Source organism: Mustela lutreola, chromosome 4, assembly GCF_030435805.1.
Source record: "Mustela lutreola isolate mMusLut2 chromosome 4, mMusLut2.pri, whole genome shotgun sequence".
NCBI lineage: Eukaryota > Metazoa > Chordata > Mammalia > Carnivora > Mustelidae > Mustela > Mustela lutreola.
Genome location: NC_081293.1, coordinates 50,051,552 through 50,069,782, shown reverse-complemented (window position 1 = coordinate 50,069,782; position 18,231 = coordinate 50,051,552). Strand labels below are relative to the sequence as shown.

The 18,231-nt window shown below is 44.7% G+C and overlaps 1 protein-coding gene across 16 annotated transcripts in view; it reads right to left on the bottom strand.

Moving 5' to 3' along the window:
• KCNMA1 (potassium calcium-activated channel subfamily M alpha 1) overlaps positions 1 to 18,231 on the bottom strand; it is a 730,798-nt gene that overhangs the window by 87,186 nt on the left and 625,381 nt on the right. For 11 of the 16 annotated variants that reach the window (XM_059169795.1, XM_059169796.1, XM_059169812.1 and 8 more), the window contains one exon: positions 10,269 to 10,362. In XM_059169795.1, the coding sequence (XP_059025778.1) occupies positions 10,269 to 10,362 (94 nt within the window). Of the gene's footprint in view, positions 1 to 10,268; positions 10,363 to 14,900; positions 14,988 to 18,231 lie in introns of those variants that run through there. The other 5 variants (XM_059169794.1, XM_059169797.1, XM_059169799.1 and 2 more) reach the window with 1 other exon arrangement.

The window sequence follows — 18,231 nt, the reverse complement described above, 5'->3', positions numbered from 1 at the left end:
AGAAACTCTGTGAGGTGAGGTCTACCTGCTGCATAGCTGGTCAATGAGCATAATTCTGTCCCCCACAAACTCTGTGTATCAAAGTCTGAACTTTTTTTTTTTTTTTTGTGACTGGATGATACAGTCTTCAAAGAGGTAAATAAATTAAAAAGAGGTCATTAAAATGAGCCCAATTCAGTATGGCTGCTGAACTTAGAACAAGAGGAAATTTAGACACAGGCACATAGAAACATGTGAAGACACAGGGATAAGACAGTCATCTAGAAGCCAAAGAGAGAGACTTAGAACAGAGCTTTCCTTTACTGACTCAGAAGAAACCAACCCTGCTTATACCTTGATCTTGGACTTCCAACATCCTGAACTGTGAGAAAAATCAATTTCTATTGATTAAGATTTCCAATATATACTACTTTGTTATGGTAGCCGCAGGAAACTCATCAACAGTCCACCTTGGAAAATGGGTACAATGTATTAGCTATCAGTCTCTGGAAGTGACCCCAGCTGCCCTTCTTGCCCCTCAGTTGCATGTTCACTTCAGGGAGAAAAGCATTCTTCCACCAGTTTAGAAATACACAGAATTAGACGAGAAATACACAGTATCTTATTCAAAGAGTTTGGACCAATACTGCTCCCTCCTCAGGCCCACCCCACCCCAACATACATATACAATTACATGTGGCTCTGCCCCAGAGGGCACGTCTCTCCAGTCTTTAACTTGCAACGACATTTGTGGATCAGTACCTATGACAACCCAATTCAAAGGAAAGAGGAAGCCTGTTAATTTACTCATTTGAGGAACATCTGGGTGGCTCAGTAGGTTAAAGCCTCCACCTTCGGCTCAGGTCATGATCCCAGGGTTCTGGGATAGAGCCCCACATCAGGCTCTCTGCTTAGCAGGAAGCCTGCTTCTTCCTCTCTCTCTCTCTCTCTCTCTGCCTGCCTTTCTGCCTGCTTGTGATCTCTGTCTGTCAAATAAATAAAATATTTATAGAATTAAAAAATAAAATTAAAAATTTAATTTACTCATTTGAACCAAGAGTCTTTCTCCAAAGGTGGTAGAAATCACTGAGAGCAGGAAATGACTTTTTTCTTTCTTGACCATATAGCATAGTGGCTTCAACCAAAATATCTGTCTGTCAGTCTTGGCTCATCTACTACTTGCTACATTGTGCCATGTCTCCGTTTCTTCATCTGTAAGATGAGGGTGTTAATCACCATCATTACTTAATGGATCCCATTTAAGGGTTATATGAGTAAACACCATCATACCCTTAGCATATAGAACCTGACTCAGAACGTGCCCTCAATAAGTGTTAACTACCATTATTATGATTATTGTTCTTTCTACTTTGCTAAAAGCTTGCTCATGTATTTGTAGCTCTTAGGAAGGGAGACAGTAAGGATAGCGCAGCTCAATGATGTAAACATAAGGTTACTACCATTATTTCTACTACCATTGCTACTACAAATGGATAGCCACCATGAGTTGAATTGTCACAAACATTGCAAGGCGGAAACTTTCACCTCCATTTTATGATCTACTCATGACTGTCACACTTGCAGGAAATTTCTACTATTATTACCCATCTGTGTGGTTGGGAAAGAGAGTGGATAAGTAACATGGCTAATGTGGCACAGCCAGTGAGAGAGGCAAGGTTGGACCAAACAGGTCTTGACTGGAAGCCAAGGCTGCTTGGCCCCATCCCACTACTGCCCATTTTCAGGAGGCAGCTGGATTTTGTTCATTCTCCACTGCAGAGCTCCGAAGCACGATGCCCTGAGCTGCAAAGACAGGCAGACTGGCACAGCGTGGGGTGAGGAGGGATTCATGAATTGCAGAGCTTGTGTGAATAATCTGCAGGAATTTACCCCATGAGCCTTTCTCAGGACAAGGTGCTAAGCAGAGCCTCAATAATCAATCAAGCCTGGGAGAGCTTTTGCCATGTTCCAGTATCTGAAGGCTCTGTTCAGGAATACCCACATTTTTATAGCAACTGAGGAGCCCCAGTGAGTTCAATTTTTCATAACTCTGCGTCTTGAATCTTAGCTCATACCCTCAAAGTCCACAGCATGCCTGACTTCAAATAAAGAATAAAAGATCATTGTTTTGAGGATTTGCAGAGCAAGGAATGCCACTTGCCATCAATTAATCTGAGGAAGTGAACTAAACGTCCTTCTACAGCAGAAACACAAAAAGCTTGCCTTGAAGACAAGTGCCTAAAGCAAAACCACAAATCCCTTTCCTAGCAAACCTGCTGTGGGGAAGCCAGTATTATATTTTAAAGAGCACAGATCCCCTTACAGGCAAATACAGCAAATCCCAGTTCTTCCGTGGCAGTGGGTTCAACACTGGCCTTCAGAAATTTACATTAAAGTACAAGTAAACAAACCACCAAAAATAATAAATAAATAAAATAAGTGTGAAAGAGGAAAGTTACAACATGGTTTTTGAATTGCATCCTTTGCTTGAGTGCTTGAGTTTCTCACCTGGTAAGGGCTCTCCTGTCCAAGAATCCCAGGTAGGCTGGAGCCCCCTACAGTGTCTCCCCGGGAAACCAGAGGCCAGATAAACTGTGAGAGAATTTCTCAGCCCAAGGCAGGCTCTTTGTCCCATGGCAAAGACTAATTCTGAGGAGTATATTTAACATGTCAAGCACCACTGCAGGGCTAGGGGGATATTTTTGAGGCCTCACGCTTTGTTTCAAAGGTTCCTCCTGCAACTGTCCTCCTCCATAACCAGGGACAGAAGCTGTTTGCCCTTCCTAGGAGCTCCCATAGAAGTAAGAGATGCTCCTTCTGAGATAATAATTTGCATTTTTGTCTCATCCTTTGGATGCTGAGCTTCTTGAGTGCAAGGAACTCCTATCTTACTCTCCGGTGAGTTTCTAGAATCCCGCAGAAGACATTGTACATGTTCAATAAACAATCAACTAATGAGAAGAACTGATGAACAATCTCTAGTCCCTCACTCCAATCTCTTGACTCTTAAACCAGTCAATGGAAACTCACCAGACCTTTTATGGAGACCTGAAAATGTGCCCAGTGATAGTCCATTCACCTTGGATATCTTGCGACAATTTGTTGGCAGAACAACTAAAGCTCTTGTACTGTTTTTCACTTTACAGAGACTATATTTGAAATAGGGCACCTTGATCTAAAGGGAGACTCTGAAAATACGACTTAAACAGGTCCGGCTGTCTGGAGTGGGTCTAGAGCCACCTGATCAGCAGGAAGGACTCATGTTTGATGGCCAACTGTGGTCAAGACAGGCGTTTTTAATGAAGCAACTATTTAGGGCTCCATTGTCAAGTCTGAACATTTCTGCAAGAAAGGTCCCTATTACATTAAGCTTCCTTTGCTGTTCTGATTCACAGAAGCAGTAGTTCTCAAACTGTGGCCCCATACCAGCTGCATCAGCATCACCATGGAGCTTGAGAGAAATGCAAACTCAAGCCCAGCCCAGACCTACTGGATCTAGCTGCTTGAACAAGAGGCTCTAGATGATTGTATGCATGCTGAAGTTTGAGAACCATCACCATAAAGTGTTGCCCAGATGGAGAAACTATATGGTTCAAGTCAATTCTACCAAAGCTAGCAATTGTTTGCAACACACAGACCGGAAGTCTATGATTCTCTCCAGCAAGGCCAGGGCCAGAGTCATGCAAGTGAAGGGTCTAGGTGCAGATTTTAGGAGGTACCTCCTATGTATGGCTCTCCATAGTTCTGGCCCTTCTATCCACATGGAGAATCATAGGGCTGAAGACAAAACTACACTCAAGTTGCCTATCCTGACTCTCACTGTGGGACTCTGGAACTTGAAAGGTTGTATCAATACCTGACGGGGTTCCCCACCTGCATGCCTCTCTCTTGCTCACCTCCACGCCCATGAGTTAATCAGCAAATAAACAAACATAAAAAGATAAATGAAGGGGCATCTGGGTGGCTCAGTCATTTAAGTGTCTGTTCTTGGCTCAGGTCATGATCCCAAGGCCCAGGGTGAAGCCCTGTATCGGGCTCCTCGCCCAACAGAGAGTCTGCTTCTGCCTCTCTATCTCCCCGGGTTCATGCTCTTCCTCTGTCTCTCAAATAAACAAAAATATATTTTTTTTTCTAAAAAAAGGCAAGTGAAATATTAGTTCTTGTAAAGTACACTTATAATTCAGTTTTCTACCCTCCTTTCTCCTCATTTCCTCTTCTACTTCATAAAAACACAAGGCGCTTAGTAACTAAGTCCTCCACTGCACTGCTCAAGAGTGACAGCCGTGCAAGTGAGTCTCTGGTTGTGAAGACAGTCTCAGGTGGTCTCCTCAAAAGGGCTCATATTTGGGTTTTCAGCACCATAAACAATCTGCCTCATTCTGGGGTACATTTCATTTCTAGACCAATAGGATTTCCTGCTATGTTGGAAGGATATGGGCTTTTGGTTCTGGCTCCTACCTTCACTCATCCTTCAACACTGCCCCCACCCTCCTGTATAATGAGCATCTCTCCTGAGACACAGCTGCCCCCATTTCTACCCCCACCCCCACCCGCATCTCCCACCCATCCTTTTCATGGCTGTCCTTGGAGTCACCTTGACAAAACATTCAGGCCAGGCTCTAGCCACTCTGCCAAAACCAGCATCACTTTCAACTTCTCCATCTCTTTACATCTTTTTTCCTGCCTAACAAGTAAACAGTCAAAAACTACTGCGACCTCCTACATCATCTCTCGTTAGGCCACCGCCATTCTAAAAGGAAGAAGAAAATTACTGCCTTTATGTCTGGGAGACAACCTGGGAGGACTGAAATGTTCTTCAGTCCTAGAGGAGAGCTGGCAAGACGCTCTTGAAAGGAGAGGATGGGATAATGACCCGCTGCTGAGAATGCAACTTGTCCAGAGACCTGTGTCAAATCCGCCCCAAGCCCTGGTATGATGAGCCCCACTATTCCTTTCTTCTCCAGTCCCATGGGGGCCTGTCATTGGCTATTTATTTGTGCATTCAGAGGTGAATTTACTTAGCTAAGCTGTCCCTGCCTGCCGCCTTTATTCTGCCCAGTTGGAAGGAACAGCGAGAATGGCATTCTGTCCCCAAATCTGACAGGGCTCAGGACATCTTGCCATTTTCTATTACTAGAACCTTTCAAGTTGGCGGTCCTAATAAAAAGACCCCATGGTAGGTAGGAGTCAAAAGAGAGGGATAGGACTTAACAAGCAGATGAGTTTATTCCACTTAATGATCAGTAAATGCCCAAGAGGCTAATCGGTTTTCCTCAAATCCTACTTCCCTTCCTGTTCAGGAAGTCAACCAATCTCTAATATTTTCTAGGCCATGGGACATGAAACTCCCCTCACCATGTTCAACCTCTCTGCTTTCTGTATTGTCAATGAACCGTACCAGCCTGGCTGGGAACATCTCTTTGGTAAACCATCTACCCAGCACATCCTGCATGAGTCCTCATGGCTCACGGCCCCTCCATCTGATTCCAAGTTTCCTAGGTCCTGGAGAAAATGGTGAACATGGACTGATGTCAGGAATGCTGTGTATCCTTCTTCGGAAGACTGTGGCCCACTTTTGGCCAGACCCTAAGTGGTCTGGCATCCGAAGGACCTTGGCAGAGGCTGGGGCTGGCTGGGCCTTCTGCTCACACCTATTTATGTAATATGTGTCCAGAAGGCCCCTGAGGGAGGCTTGGTTCTATACCTTTCCTTATACTGCCACCAGTGAGCCTCCCAAAACTCTGTATCCTCAAGACGTGCAAGGGTTTCCCAGTACCAATGATAGGCAAAGGTCTTCATGAGTGGGTACACGAATACTTACAGCATGCCAAGTCTGGTTATGCCCCTCCAAGAAGCCCCTGCTCCAGCCACATCAAGCCTCTTACTCTGGCCTGAGCACTCTCATTTCCTCCATTGGATGGAACAGTGAAAGAGTTCATAATATGGTCTTGGAAGCTAAGCTACCTGGGTCCAAATATTCCTCATTGGGTAAGACTCACTAGATCCACCAGACTTTACATCTCCGCCACACAGCGTCTTCATTTGTAAAATGGGGGAAAGTATAATTCCCCCATCTTATGGAGCCATAGTTAAGATTCAGTGAGTTCACAGGCATAATGTTCTTGGAATGATGCCTGGTACCCAGTAAGCCATGAACAAGGGTAAGCATTGATATTATGAGAGAACTCCCCCTCATCATCGAGGGCAAGGTTTAAATGAAAGCTCCTTCACAAACCAGGCTCTGCCTCCCAAACCAGAAGTAAGGGCAGCTCTCTTTGTTCTCACAGCCCACGCCAGTACATCTCCAAGCTGTTTCTACTCTGTTTTGCCACACACACTTGCCCGTCTCCTATGTTACAGGGATTGTTTTGAAGAGCAGAGACCTACTCTAACCCATCCTCTTCATGCTCCTCAAAGACTTCCTACAATCCCAAATACAGTAGGCTATCAAAAAGCATTTGCTAGATGAGAAGTGAATTAATCTAAGAAAAGGAATCAAAACAGACAGCTGAAACAAACAACATTTCTGGATCCAGTTTGAGGATATAGCATGGGAGTCCAGACATTGACTTGATACTGTCTACCTGCTGGAGAAATACTCTTAGTATCCACCAGTGTCTGTGAACACAGCTCCTTCAGGGTGGGCGTGGAAAGAATGGAGCACAGTTGTAAGCTGGGTGGGGAATGAAGGAAGCCACAAATCTGCTTCAGTTGTAGTCAAAATGGTAACCAATGTGCATTCCCTAGCCCCAGAGAGACTTTGTAGACAGCTTTCATTTGATGTCCAGTGGGGTCTCCAAGACCCCTGAAATTAAAAGCACTCAACTTGGCTATCCAGAGACAATGATCTTGCCCTCTACGGTCTTGCAATGGAAGGAAAGTGCAGTCTTCCTCCCAAGGTACAAGACTCACTAGCAGGGACAGGTGGGCAATGAGGGCCTGGTGACTTGAAAGGGAAACAAGGAGAGGTTCCGTAAATCATTGCAGGCTAAGAGATCAACAAGGAAGGGAGATAACAAGAACCTGGGAAACCCCATGGTCTTCTCCTCTTGGGGGGTTTGTAAGCCAAAGATCATCCGTCAAGACATGGGGCGCACTGTCTTGGAGCACAGATGTTGCCATTTGGCTCAGTTGGGCTGCGAGAATTGTTTTCTGTCAGGGCGACTGAAAACCCTAGTGCATCAGGATCCAAACACACAAAACAAGGCTGTTCGCCTAATGGTTGAGCGGGGAGCAAAGTGGCACTGAAAAACCAGGGTGAGTCTGATCCCAGAACAAAGGGAAGACAAAGACCACGAGTGCAGGGTCCCGGCAGCTCTTCACTCCAGCCAATGGTTTGCAGGGAACCCTCACACAGGAGCCTGTTTTATTTGCAGAAGCCACAGCAGTAAATTCAGGCCCATCCTTGCCTGTTCTGGACTCTCAGGTTTCTCTTGGAGTCGTTCCTATCACTGCCCATAGGCCACTAAAACCTTCCCACATTCAGAATGATCGATTCTGCTCAAACAAGCCAAGCCACAAACTCATGTCGAAAAACCCACTTCAGATAAGTCATTATCTTCCTTTATGGATTTTTCAGGTCAGAAGGAATAGGACCTAAGAGTCCTATCTTCTGTAGAGTGGAAAGGGAGTCTGGGAAGAGGTGGGGTGACCTGGAGAAACCACAAGAAGCGGCATGAGCTCCTCTCTTGCTTCTCAATCAACAAGAGAGGCATAACAAAATTAGGTCCTGGCTGCCCGCGTGTCTGTGCCGGACATTCAAACCGAGCAAAACTGCCGAGTAAAGGGAAAAGGAGGGCTCAGCACCCGGCCTTTGCCTCCACGACAGAAGACGATGCAGAGCACCTGGGACACAGAAAGTCATGGTGAAGGAGGAACGTCAAAGACCCTCTGACTTGTCATGGGACCGCCCGTGCCAGCTGAGCTGCTGCCGAGACCGCAGTGGGCAGGTGGGTTAAAGCAGTCACAGTGGCCAGAGAGTAGCCCAAAGGCACCGACACCAGAAACCCAAGTTCTGTAGCTTGGCGAGCTTCAGCTTGCCGCCTGACCCACGTTTAGCAATTCTGATGCACCGCAGAGCAGACAGCCCCAGCCCGGGATGACTGCTCCCTCAGCCCCTCTCCAACAGGCAATGAAAGCAAGACCCACTTTGAAAATTCTCCCCCATCATGCAAACTGACATAGGCATGCTTTTCAAAAACCCACAGCCAATCTGTTGATCATTACTTATTTACAAAGGCCTTCGGGCAGAAAGTCCTGTAAAAACCATGCTTGATACGGTATACACTAGCTTTTTCTGCTTGTGGAAAAAAAGTCCCCCCAAGGCTACCTCAAACCATCACTTTCTATTGCACATAAAATGTAGCGTGTAACACTAAAGTATTTAATATATATGGTATAATATATCTACAGGAAAGGCATTTGTGTAGAAGTATGTTACCCTGGATTTGGTAATTTGATGTTTTGCTGAAGGCTACGACTTAAAAAAGCTTCCACCTCGTACAGAAGACCTGTCATCTTGGTACCCAAGAGCCAACAGAATAAAGAAGTACCCTTAAGCAGCAAAACTTTGACACAGCTTTGAAGCATATGAAAACAGTATAACGCCTCAGAATTATTATTACTCAAGATCAAAGAAATGAGCCATACTTTACATAGCAAACAGGGACAGGGAATTTGGCTCCAAAGGTTTCAGATTTTTCAGACTTCTCTTTATTTATTTATTTGCTTCTCTCTAAATTTAGGCGAAAGAAAGCGCCTGGGCTTTTCTCTACTTTAAATGGGTAAAACTATTAGCATTAGATAAGGCGATTACCTAAAGGTGAGGAAATAGGAAATGAATGTTAGCATGACAACTGCCATCATAAAAATGAGAAGCTTGGCAGTTGGTGCATTTTATTCCTCCTCATAAACTGTAAACAAGCATGTAAATCAGCAACACCCCAGCAAGACTGAGCGAAGGGGCAGGCAGAGGGCTGTTCGGGAAACATCTCCCAGGAAGAGATGATCCTAACTGAAACGGACATGGGGCTGGGGGGAGTCCTCCTGGAGCCTGTGTCCTCGACAGCAGGGAGAAGGACGGCCCCATCTGCGACCTAGAAGGGTGGTCATAGAGGGCCAGGGAGATGCAAATGTGTGGAAACAGGGAAGAGCGGAGCGGGGGGCGGGGTGCGGGGAGCTGGTGGGGAGAAGAATGGACATAATTTAATGCCGATAATCAAAGGGGGGAGAGCAGCCAATGTCCAAAGAGAGAGGGAAAGAGAGAGAGAAGAGACGAGAAGAAGAAAGAAGCATCAAGCATCAAGATGGCAGGTGCTTCCATGGCAGTAATGACTTAGGGATCACTCCCGTTTCATCACGGAGGTGCTAGAGAGTTAGGATGTTAGAGGAAATAAGCACTGGGATTGGCAGGTGAATCAAAAACAACCAGGGGATATGAAAGATAAAGAGGCCCAGAAGAGAAACCTGCAGAACTCTGTTGAAACTTGGTTTCATTTGCTATTTCCAAGAGGAAGCCATCATCAAGAAAGAAAGAAAGAAAGAAAGAAAGAAAGAAAAAAGGAGAGAGGGAGGAAAGAGAGGGAAAAAGGAAGGGATAGAGGTAGGAGGGAGGAGAGGAGGGAAGGGAGGTAGGGGGAGAGAGAGAGAGAAAGAGAGAGAAAGACTACACACACGCTCTATTTCATAATTAATATTGCTTTTAGCCTGAGCAGAACTGGATTACTTTTGAACTTTGCTTTGGCAAGTCCACAGATTATTAGACTTTTTTTATGAGTCAAAATCAATTAACAGAAATTTGATTTCAATAGACAGGATAAAAGGAAGGTAATCTTCAGGTTCATTTTTGATTGTGATGATACATCTCACATATGGCCTTAAGTACAGAAAACAGTCCTCGGAGGGACTCCAGCAGAAAGAGACTCGCCGGAGGCGAACTAACCACACGCATCCCTCTGATTGGTTGCCGGCGTCATTAGTGCCACTGCTGTTTAGGAACTACACATAGACAGGACATGGTGACAGCTAAGACTTTAAAGCCTATGTATTTTTCAAACAGCTTTTCAAACTGTTTTTCATGACAGAATTTTTTCAGCTCTATCATTAACTGCTGACAAGCTGACAGAATAAATACTCCAGCCTTTAAGAAGCCACCTAACGATGGGTCCCCTCCCCCGTCTCGTGCTTGCCTTGCTGGGGGAGGGGAGACTCTGGGCCTGGGTGGGGTGGGGAGGGGGCCCAGAGGGGCGTTGAGGAGCCGGAAGGGTGCCCCGTGTGGCCCCTCCTCTTACCTCATCAGCTTGGGCGAGGAGCTCGGTGAGTTCCGCATGCCTCCATTCCGCTGCTTTTTTTTGGGGGACAGTGTTGATGGCTGCTCATCTTCAACTGGAAAGACAGGCAGCTCATGAGATTATGAACAGTTTGAGGGCAGACTGAGAGATACAGGCAAGATATCAAAGGACACACACTCACGGCTCAGTCACTCACTAGGAATTCATGGCTGGCTTTTAGGACCCAGTGACAAAGACCAAATGTGTTAGTCAAAGAGGCCAGCTTAGAAAAGGTGAAATGATCACCTCTTAGCACTCCAGCTTTTGAACATGCACTTGAAACAGACTACACCAGTTTGTAAGCGCCCTGCCGTAAGAGAGAAAAGAAATCATGATTTATCTGTATATAGAAAATATACATATATGTATATATATGTGTGTGTGTGGAAACGCTCAATCATTATTCTTAGAGTTAATTGTAGTTACTTTGCTAATAGAATGGGTTTTTCCAAAACCACAATCAGAGATAAAGTTGTATGGGAAACGGCAGCAGAAGAGCAGCTGATCGTACAAATGAACCAACTTAGCAGGTGCCTCATCTGTGCACGCCAGAGGAAGAGCCTTGGAGAGGGGCAAGGATCTGAGGCCTTGACAGCCAGTTTCAATTGGGGAAGACTGGGAACATTGGTGCCTGCTGGCTCAAGGATCCCCAGCCAATCCTGGCTCTGTCCCTGCAGCTCCCTAGAGGGAGAGCGTGTGGGGGGCGTGCACATGGGATCCCTTCTCCACTCATTAAGACTGGGCTGTGAGGTTGGAGAACCAGGCTGCAGAAGAGCACCCGAATAAAAGGAGGAGGTTGCCACTGAGTGATATCTCTGATGATGTGGTTGGGGGGGAGGTGGGACAGGGAGGGAGGGCAGCAGAGGGCGTTGGAAACCAAAGGCTGTTTTCCAAATGTCTAAACCACACAGATCGCTAAGCAATGTGAAGGTTCACTCACAAACAACACAGCACACTCTACTGCTTTTGCCCAAAGACACCCACTAATAAGCTTTATAGATGTATTAGCTCACATCATGCTTCTTTTTAAGAGAGCGGCTTGATAATTAGCAGATGCGCACCCAGCCCCTCACCCAAGGGCATCAGCGGCAAAATTCTAGCCCCGCTTTGCCCACCCCCACCCCCACCAATTCAGGCTAAAGCTGTAATGTCAAGAAGGAAAAATAGAGGGTCCTTGGATTCTTAGAGTTGACTGCAACACAGACTGGGAGGAAGCACCCTTGAAACCCGGAAAGCACGGCAGTAACCTTAAAGCTAAGAAGAGAAATATTAGCAGAGGTGACATCAAAAGAAGTTTGACATATGTTAATGGTGTAAGTCTTAGGTGGGGCGCGGGGGGTGGTGGGGTGGAATGCCATCTCTGCTACTTGACATTGCCCGGGAAGACCCATATCAGGGCATGCGTTATATGGTACTTCCTTGAAAACCCTAAATAAATGTAGTATATTACAATACATGGTTCCAAGGGATTTTAATAATCTAACTATCTCCCAAAGCTGCTTCAAAGTACGCCACTTGGTCCATTCCCCTATTCCATTCTTAGTCTGGGGTTGACTATATTCTGGCTGACACATGGAAAGGGAACAAGAAAGCAGTTTGAGGTGAGAGCGATTCCAGAAGCAATGAAGGCAAGAAAGCACCTACAAATGCCCACAGCCCACTCCCTCTACCAGCTGCTCCCTCGCCCCGTCCCATCCCCCCTGAGGCCCAGGCTCGGGCTGCGACCCTATCAGTCACTTAGGGCTCCAGGCAGGAACTGAGTGGCTGGGGAGGATATCGCATCTTATCAGAAATGAGTATCCACAGCAAATCACACAGAGACTAAACAGCACTTAAAAGATTAAAGGAAATAAATACAAGCCACATAAATGGTATTGAAAAAAATCACTTAGAGTTGATACACATCTCTCGGCAAGCAAACAGGCACTCTGAGCTTGACCTGAATTCATCTTCCTTTCCCAGGATAGGGGGCCAGGCATCCAGGGTTAATAAGGGGATAGAAAGGCAGTGAGTGACAGAGAAAGGGAGAGAAAGACGGAGAAAGAGGAGAGAAAGGGAGATAGGGAGAGAGGTGTGTGTATAAGTATACTTTTGCATTTTCCCCACGTAAGGATGGGCTAGAAAACCTTACATCGATTGCACCCATAATACAAGTTCAGCTTTTAATATGGACCCCTTGCAATTGCTGTATTGCGTTCAGGGTGACCTAGACTAGTTGAGTCCCATGACAGACTAGAGAACATGTGGGCATGTGAGTGGGTGGGTCTAGCTGGGGTGAAAGACCTCTTTCTATCAGACAGGCCTTCTTCTCTATCATACAGGTCTTCTTATGGTTAGCATGACACACCCAGAAAGGTCTTTTACCCAACCTAGGCTACTGTTTATTTAAGGCCACCAGATGTTGCCATGGTTTTGTCTAACTTATTCAGTGGGTCCATTTCAGTATGAACAGAAGTCCCATTCATTGGCAGTTCTGTTGGATTCTTTTGCTTAACTATTGTCCCCCATTTGCACTGGACCTAAAATAAATAAGCCTCTTTGGTTAAGTGCCCATGATCCTCGCACATTGTCCGTTTGTTTACCTGCGGTGATCTTCACATGGAAGACATGTAAGTTAATCCCTGTTACCCAGCTCCAGAGAGACACTTTGTTCTAGTGCTCAAGCTATGCCTCCTTCTAAGCAAGGAACCTATTTATTTTCATTGCAATTCAGAAAGATCATCCATCATAATCATATTGCATTTAAACCGGGATTTGTTCTCTTAAATGAAACTCACGTTCAAAGGTTTCCTTCTGCACTCACAGGCCTGGAAATGCAGATCTGTTCCGTGAAGAATTGGGGGGGGGGCGTCTTCAGCTTAAATATATGAATGTTGTGTAATGGAGACCATTACATATGGCTTAGATCCCACGAGAGAAGCAGTGATAACTTCTTACTCATAAGTAGGTTATAAACCATATTTAATTATTATCCTTTATATGGATTCTATCAATTTCTGCATATTTTAAGAAAGCAGATCTAGAAAAACTCTTAGTTAAGCTATAAAATATAATTTTCATTTCGTGGTGGCTTCTGTGACTACATGAAAGGAATAAAAACTAAATTAAAAGAGCGCCTGAAATTTACTTACTTTCATGAAAGACAAATGTATCGAAGTAATTGGCCACTACCTCATGCCAACGCACATTTACAGGCTCCTACTTCGCCTGCTTTTTGGCTAATTACCATACACCCCTGTCTCTGGCATTTTCACTCGCATCAGGCTGTGGAAGCAAGCGCACGACGATACGATCTTTGAAAGGAACCTGACTTACCGGCTTCTTTAAAACACAAACAAGTTCAGGAATCCAATGTGGAATTTTTATAGGAGCTGAACTCCATCCAGTCTCCAAGTGCTCATAAAATTCAAGGGCTTGTTTTTGCACATCCCTAAGTATAACACTTAATGTGCTGTTGTAACTTCCCAGCGCTCACTTGTCTAATAGGCTCTGAATCTAACAGTTTTACAGTTGGGGAAGACTCAGTGCTAGAAAAATGTCAGGCAAGTCTAATGAGGCTTCAGATCCCTTGGTTGGCGCTAGAGTTTAATTTAAAGTTACAATGATGTTTTAACATGTTTGCTTATACTTCACTAAAGAGGATTCATTACTTCAATGACATAACCTCCAGACAATGTTCTGGGAATTGATTTAAGATGTGGTGGTAATTCCAACAGCCTTAATGCAGAGTCGAACATCTGTAACAACATTTTACTCGACTTTTCATCGGCATTCTGTTTTCAAGCAAAAGCAAGGCAACATCCTCCAGAAACACTAGCCAGAGCTCTGGGCTTATTTCAAGATGATCATATATTTTACTGGATTTTTTTTTTTTTAAAGATATCCCTTTCTTTATTGGTCTCGCCAGCTTGCAAACACTGTGTCGAGGTTACCAATGCCTCTTTGCAGGCCTTTCGAGTAAAATGGGGCAAGGATTCCAACTTTCAGCTTTTCCAGAGAGCCCAGCGCTGCCGTGTGATGAGCCCGGCACTCAGGTCCAGCCTGAGGGCACACTCCCTCTTCTCCATTTCCTCCACAGGGTTTGGGGGGATGACGCAAAGGTGACACTTAAAGGTGAATTTGTTGGCCGGAGTTAAAAAACAGTTCAAAGCAAATAACCTCGGAAATGCAATAAAAGGCAAACAACCCATAAACATGAGGCGACTGGCTATCTCCATTACGTTATGAGTCACCACATCTGGAGAAACCCACATCTGCACACACTTAGCAGGTCATTAGTAATGTCATATTCACACTGGAATCACTCAGAGTGAGCGGCATGCAAAGTGGCTTGAGCGCAAAGGCATCTAGCTAACAGGGCTTCCGAAGAATGTCTTGAGCAAGCTGCTAGATTGGAGGCCGGTTTGTTTTAATTGTTATTTCTTGTCTGCTATGGCTTTTCTCTTTGGGATTTTGCTGCCCAACAAGCTGAATGAACGCATGCTGAAATTGACAACAGTACATCTGTCTTCTTCAACCGAGCTCAGCATGTTAAGATAGAACGCTGAAGGGTGCGGTTATTTAAAAGAGAGACGGACTCCCGAACTCCTTCACCTGGCTCGGCCACAAGCCGAGGACCGTGAGTTGTGTCCTTGAACTCAAATGGGTCTTTGGGATAGCGCGATCTGGCTGCAACCTTGACTGCCAAACAATAACGAGAAAAGAAAACGGAAATGAATCCTTTGTGAAATTTTTCATTAGGGAAGTTCCAAATGAGTTTTATCATCGAATAGAATTATAGCTTTACGAAAAGGGGAGTTTCTTCCTCGCAGCTCAACTGCAGTTTTCTTTTACCCTGATGGCTTCTTGAAATTCTTTTTGCTGTGTTTTTGTCATCAATGTCAGAAAGGATAATATGTCACAAAATAATCTTGTTTGTGCAATAATTTCCAAAAACCTACAGAATACCCTTCCCCTGTGACATACATAGACACCGAAAACTCAGTTTAGCAGCAAGACCAGACCCGTTATTTCCTGAAGTCTGATAAAATGCATCCTACTAAATAATCATTATATTCCGAGTTATCAATCCTCACTGTGAAAGTATCATTTTCATCTCTAACAGCAGGCTGGGTCAGCTTGGTTGTGATTGCTGCCTAACTTGTGTTAAAAACCATGGGTTTGCCACTCCTAAGAAAGGAGGTATAGCATCTCCTAGTATCATGAGTGATAAAAAAGGAAAGCGGTTGTGTGTTTTCCACCTTTCAGGATGACAATCTTGTTTCACCAAAACTGAAGGTAAGGAGAGAGGGTCACGTTGTCAGCCCAGGGATGTAACAGTGTGCTTCCTATTTTCTCTAGGTTTGCCAGGCTTTGTCCCCAAGAAAAATCCTATAAGTCACGGTAATACAGTCTTTTCCCAATATACAATTCACAACGGATAAGACTCCCTAGCTGACCCAACCTCTCTCTGATATGACAGAAACCCTGAGACTTTCACCAGGAAATCCAAGCTATCTAACTCTCAAGGTCTTAGAATGTAGCCACTAAAGAGCATGCCCTGGATGGGAACACAGAATGGCACCTGCTTTCCGGAGGGACTGTCTTGTCATCATAGACAACCAGAACCCCAGTTGCCTGTGACACAAACCAGATGGATGAGAAGATGCAGATGCTTCCAGAAGCAATGAAGGAAAACAACAAGAACAACACATGCCAGATAAATAATCCACACTGTGAGTTTGCTTTGGTAATTGCTAGAAAGGAACACTTGGCTATTGGTTCACGATGAATCCCAGAAGTGGGGCATGTCGTGTGCCCATCAGTGGGTGTGAGCAGAGAAGGAGGCTAGGACATGGTAAAGCAGGCACTGGAGCCAAGTTCTACACCTAGAGGGTCATGAGCAGCTCAGTATCAGAACATGGGGGAGTTGAAGTGTGCGATATTCTTGAGATGAGAGCTTCTGGTCTGAAAACCTTGGGATAACAGATATCCCCCAGCAGATCGGTGAACACTTTGCAGTATTATTGATAAGACCAATCAATAAGCCTATTTTTTTTGAAAGATCACGGAGAATATGAATACACAGATAATGAAAAGAGGAAGGATGCTGTCTCTCAAAAACGATGCCAACAATAATAACATCGCCAACACAGAACGCATGTAACTGTCTACAACTGAACGATACCTTTATCCTTTACATTATCAGGCAGGATAATTTCACAACTTCTAGCTGAGAAATAGCAAATAGGTTTATTTGGAAAACCTAGAGGATGTGGTTTGAAAATAACATTAGCCTGCCATTACATAACATGAGGATGGAAAGTCTCTGTACGTAGTCCTGTGGACCTGAGCCCGGGCTCAGGGGCAACTGTCCCCAGGTAGGCTGGCAGGGCAGGGAGGGGAGGTATGTTGCAGCTTTTTCATTTCTGGCTTTTGTAGAGCTAATAGGAGAAAGGGGAGGGAGACTTTAAGGAACAATAGGTTATGTAGAAGTTAATCACAGGGTGTATTTCTGGCTCTATTCACTGCCTGGGAAACCTGAATTGTGTAAGTTTGAGTCCATCAACACAGAGTAATGAAAGAATTCAGCTTCTACATGGGAGAGAGGAAAAAATACTACATAAATATACTAACAGAACCCACATGACCTGGACAGCAATGTTCCCTACGGAAACACTGCAGGTCTAATGGATCCTCTGAAAGCAAACAGGGCGGATTAGATGTTACCTATGGAAACCATGCTCCCCCCCACCCATCTCAAACCATAAGCCTCACATTCTATATGCATCCTGGTAGGAGTCCGACATTCATCAAGGTCCCCTGTATCTAGAATCTCAGCTCATATATCTTCACTAAAAACCTGACCTGCTCTAATAACTTGCCCAATGCTCTTCTTGGTACTGGGTAGAAAATTCCTTTTGGAGATCTGGTTGCCTTTGGCTTTCTCCTCTCTCTCTCTCTCTCTTTTTTTTTCTTGGAACAGATTATTTCTTTCATCTCAAGGACAAAGAAAAGTCTCAAGCAAAGACTACATATTAGCTTCTCAGAGATGAGACACAAAGATGAACAATGGAATTCTAAGAACAAATACACAACTAACATAAATGCGAGAATTTCCTTGAATTATTGCTATGAGTTTGGAGATTGGGAAAGCAGGAGAAGATGGAAGATAACTTTTACTTTGAATCCAACTGGGGAAAAAAAAAAAAAAACACAGGAGTCCCATGAAGCACCCCTTCTCAACTTTCCTTCTCTCCCTGTTCTTTACTCTGACACCAAGGAGATGCTAATGACTTTGAAGCCAAAAAGTATATGTAGCAGATTCCTTTCTGTAGCTCTGGCATGTGCAGAACCTGTTTGTGGGGGATGGGTTTCAGAATAGGGATGAGCTTGTGAAACTCCTGGCACCAAGAGTTGCTTTCTTCCTCCTTTTATTTCCCAAGATCCTAGTCTGGAACATGCTTTTGTATAACTCCATACGGTAAAACTGTCTTTACATTTTTAAGTGGTTGGGTGAAAAAAATCTAAGAAGAAGAATATTTCACAACACACAAAAATGATAGAAAACTCAAATTGCAATGGCTATAAATAAAGTTTTATTAAAACATGGCCACAGTTGCTCAATTTACCTACTGTCTATGACCGCTCTCACTGTACAACCAAGTTGAGTCATTGCAATTGAGACCCAGGGGGTCCGCAAAGCCCGAGGTATTTACTACCTGGCCCCTAATAGAGAAAGCTTGCTGACCTCCGCTCTCATTTTCTTCTCACATTTTCCTAGCCATCCAGTTATCGAAAAGGACAATGTTTTTCCCCATCTACCAAGACGGCCAAACAACAAAAGAACACACGTGGAGCCCACATTAAGTACACAGATCTGGGGAAGCTGGGAGGGGCCGAGGTAGCTTAGTGATCCGACTATCCCTGCCATCCAACCCGCCAG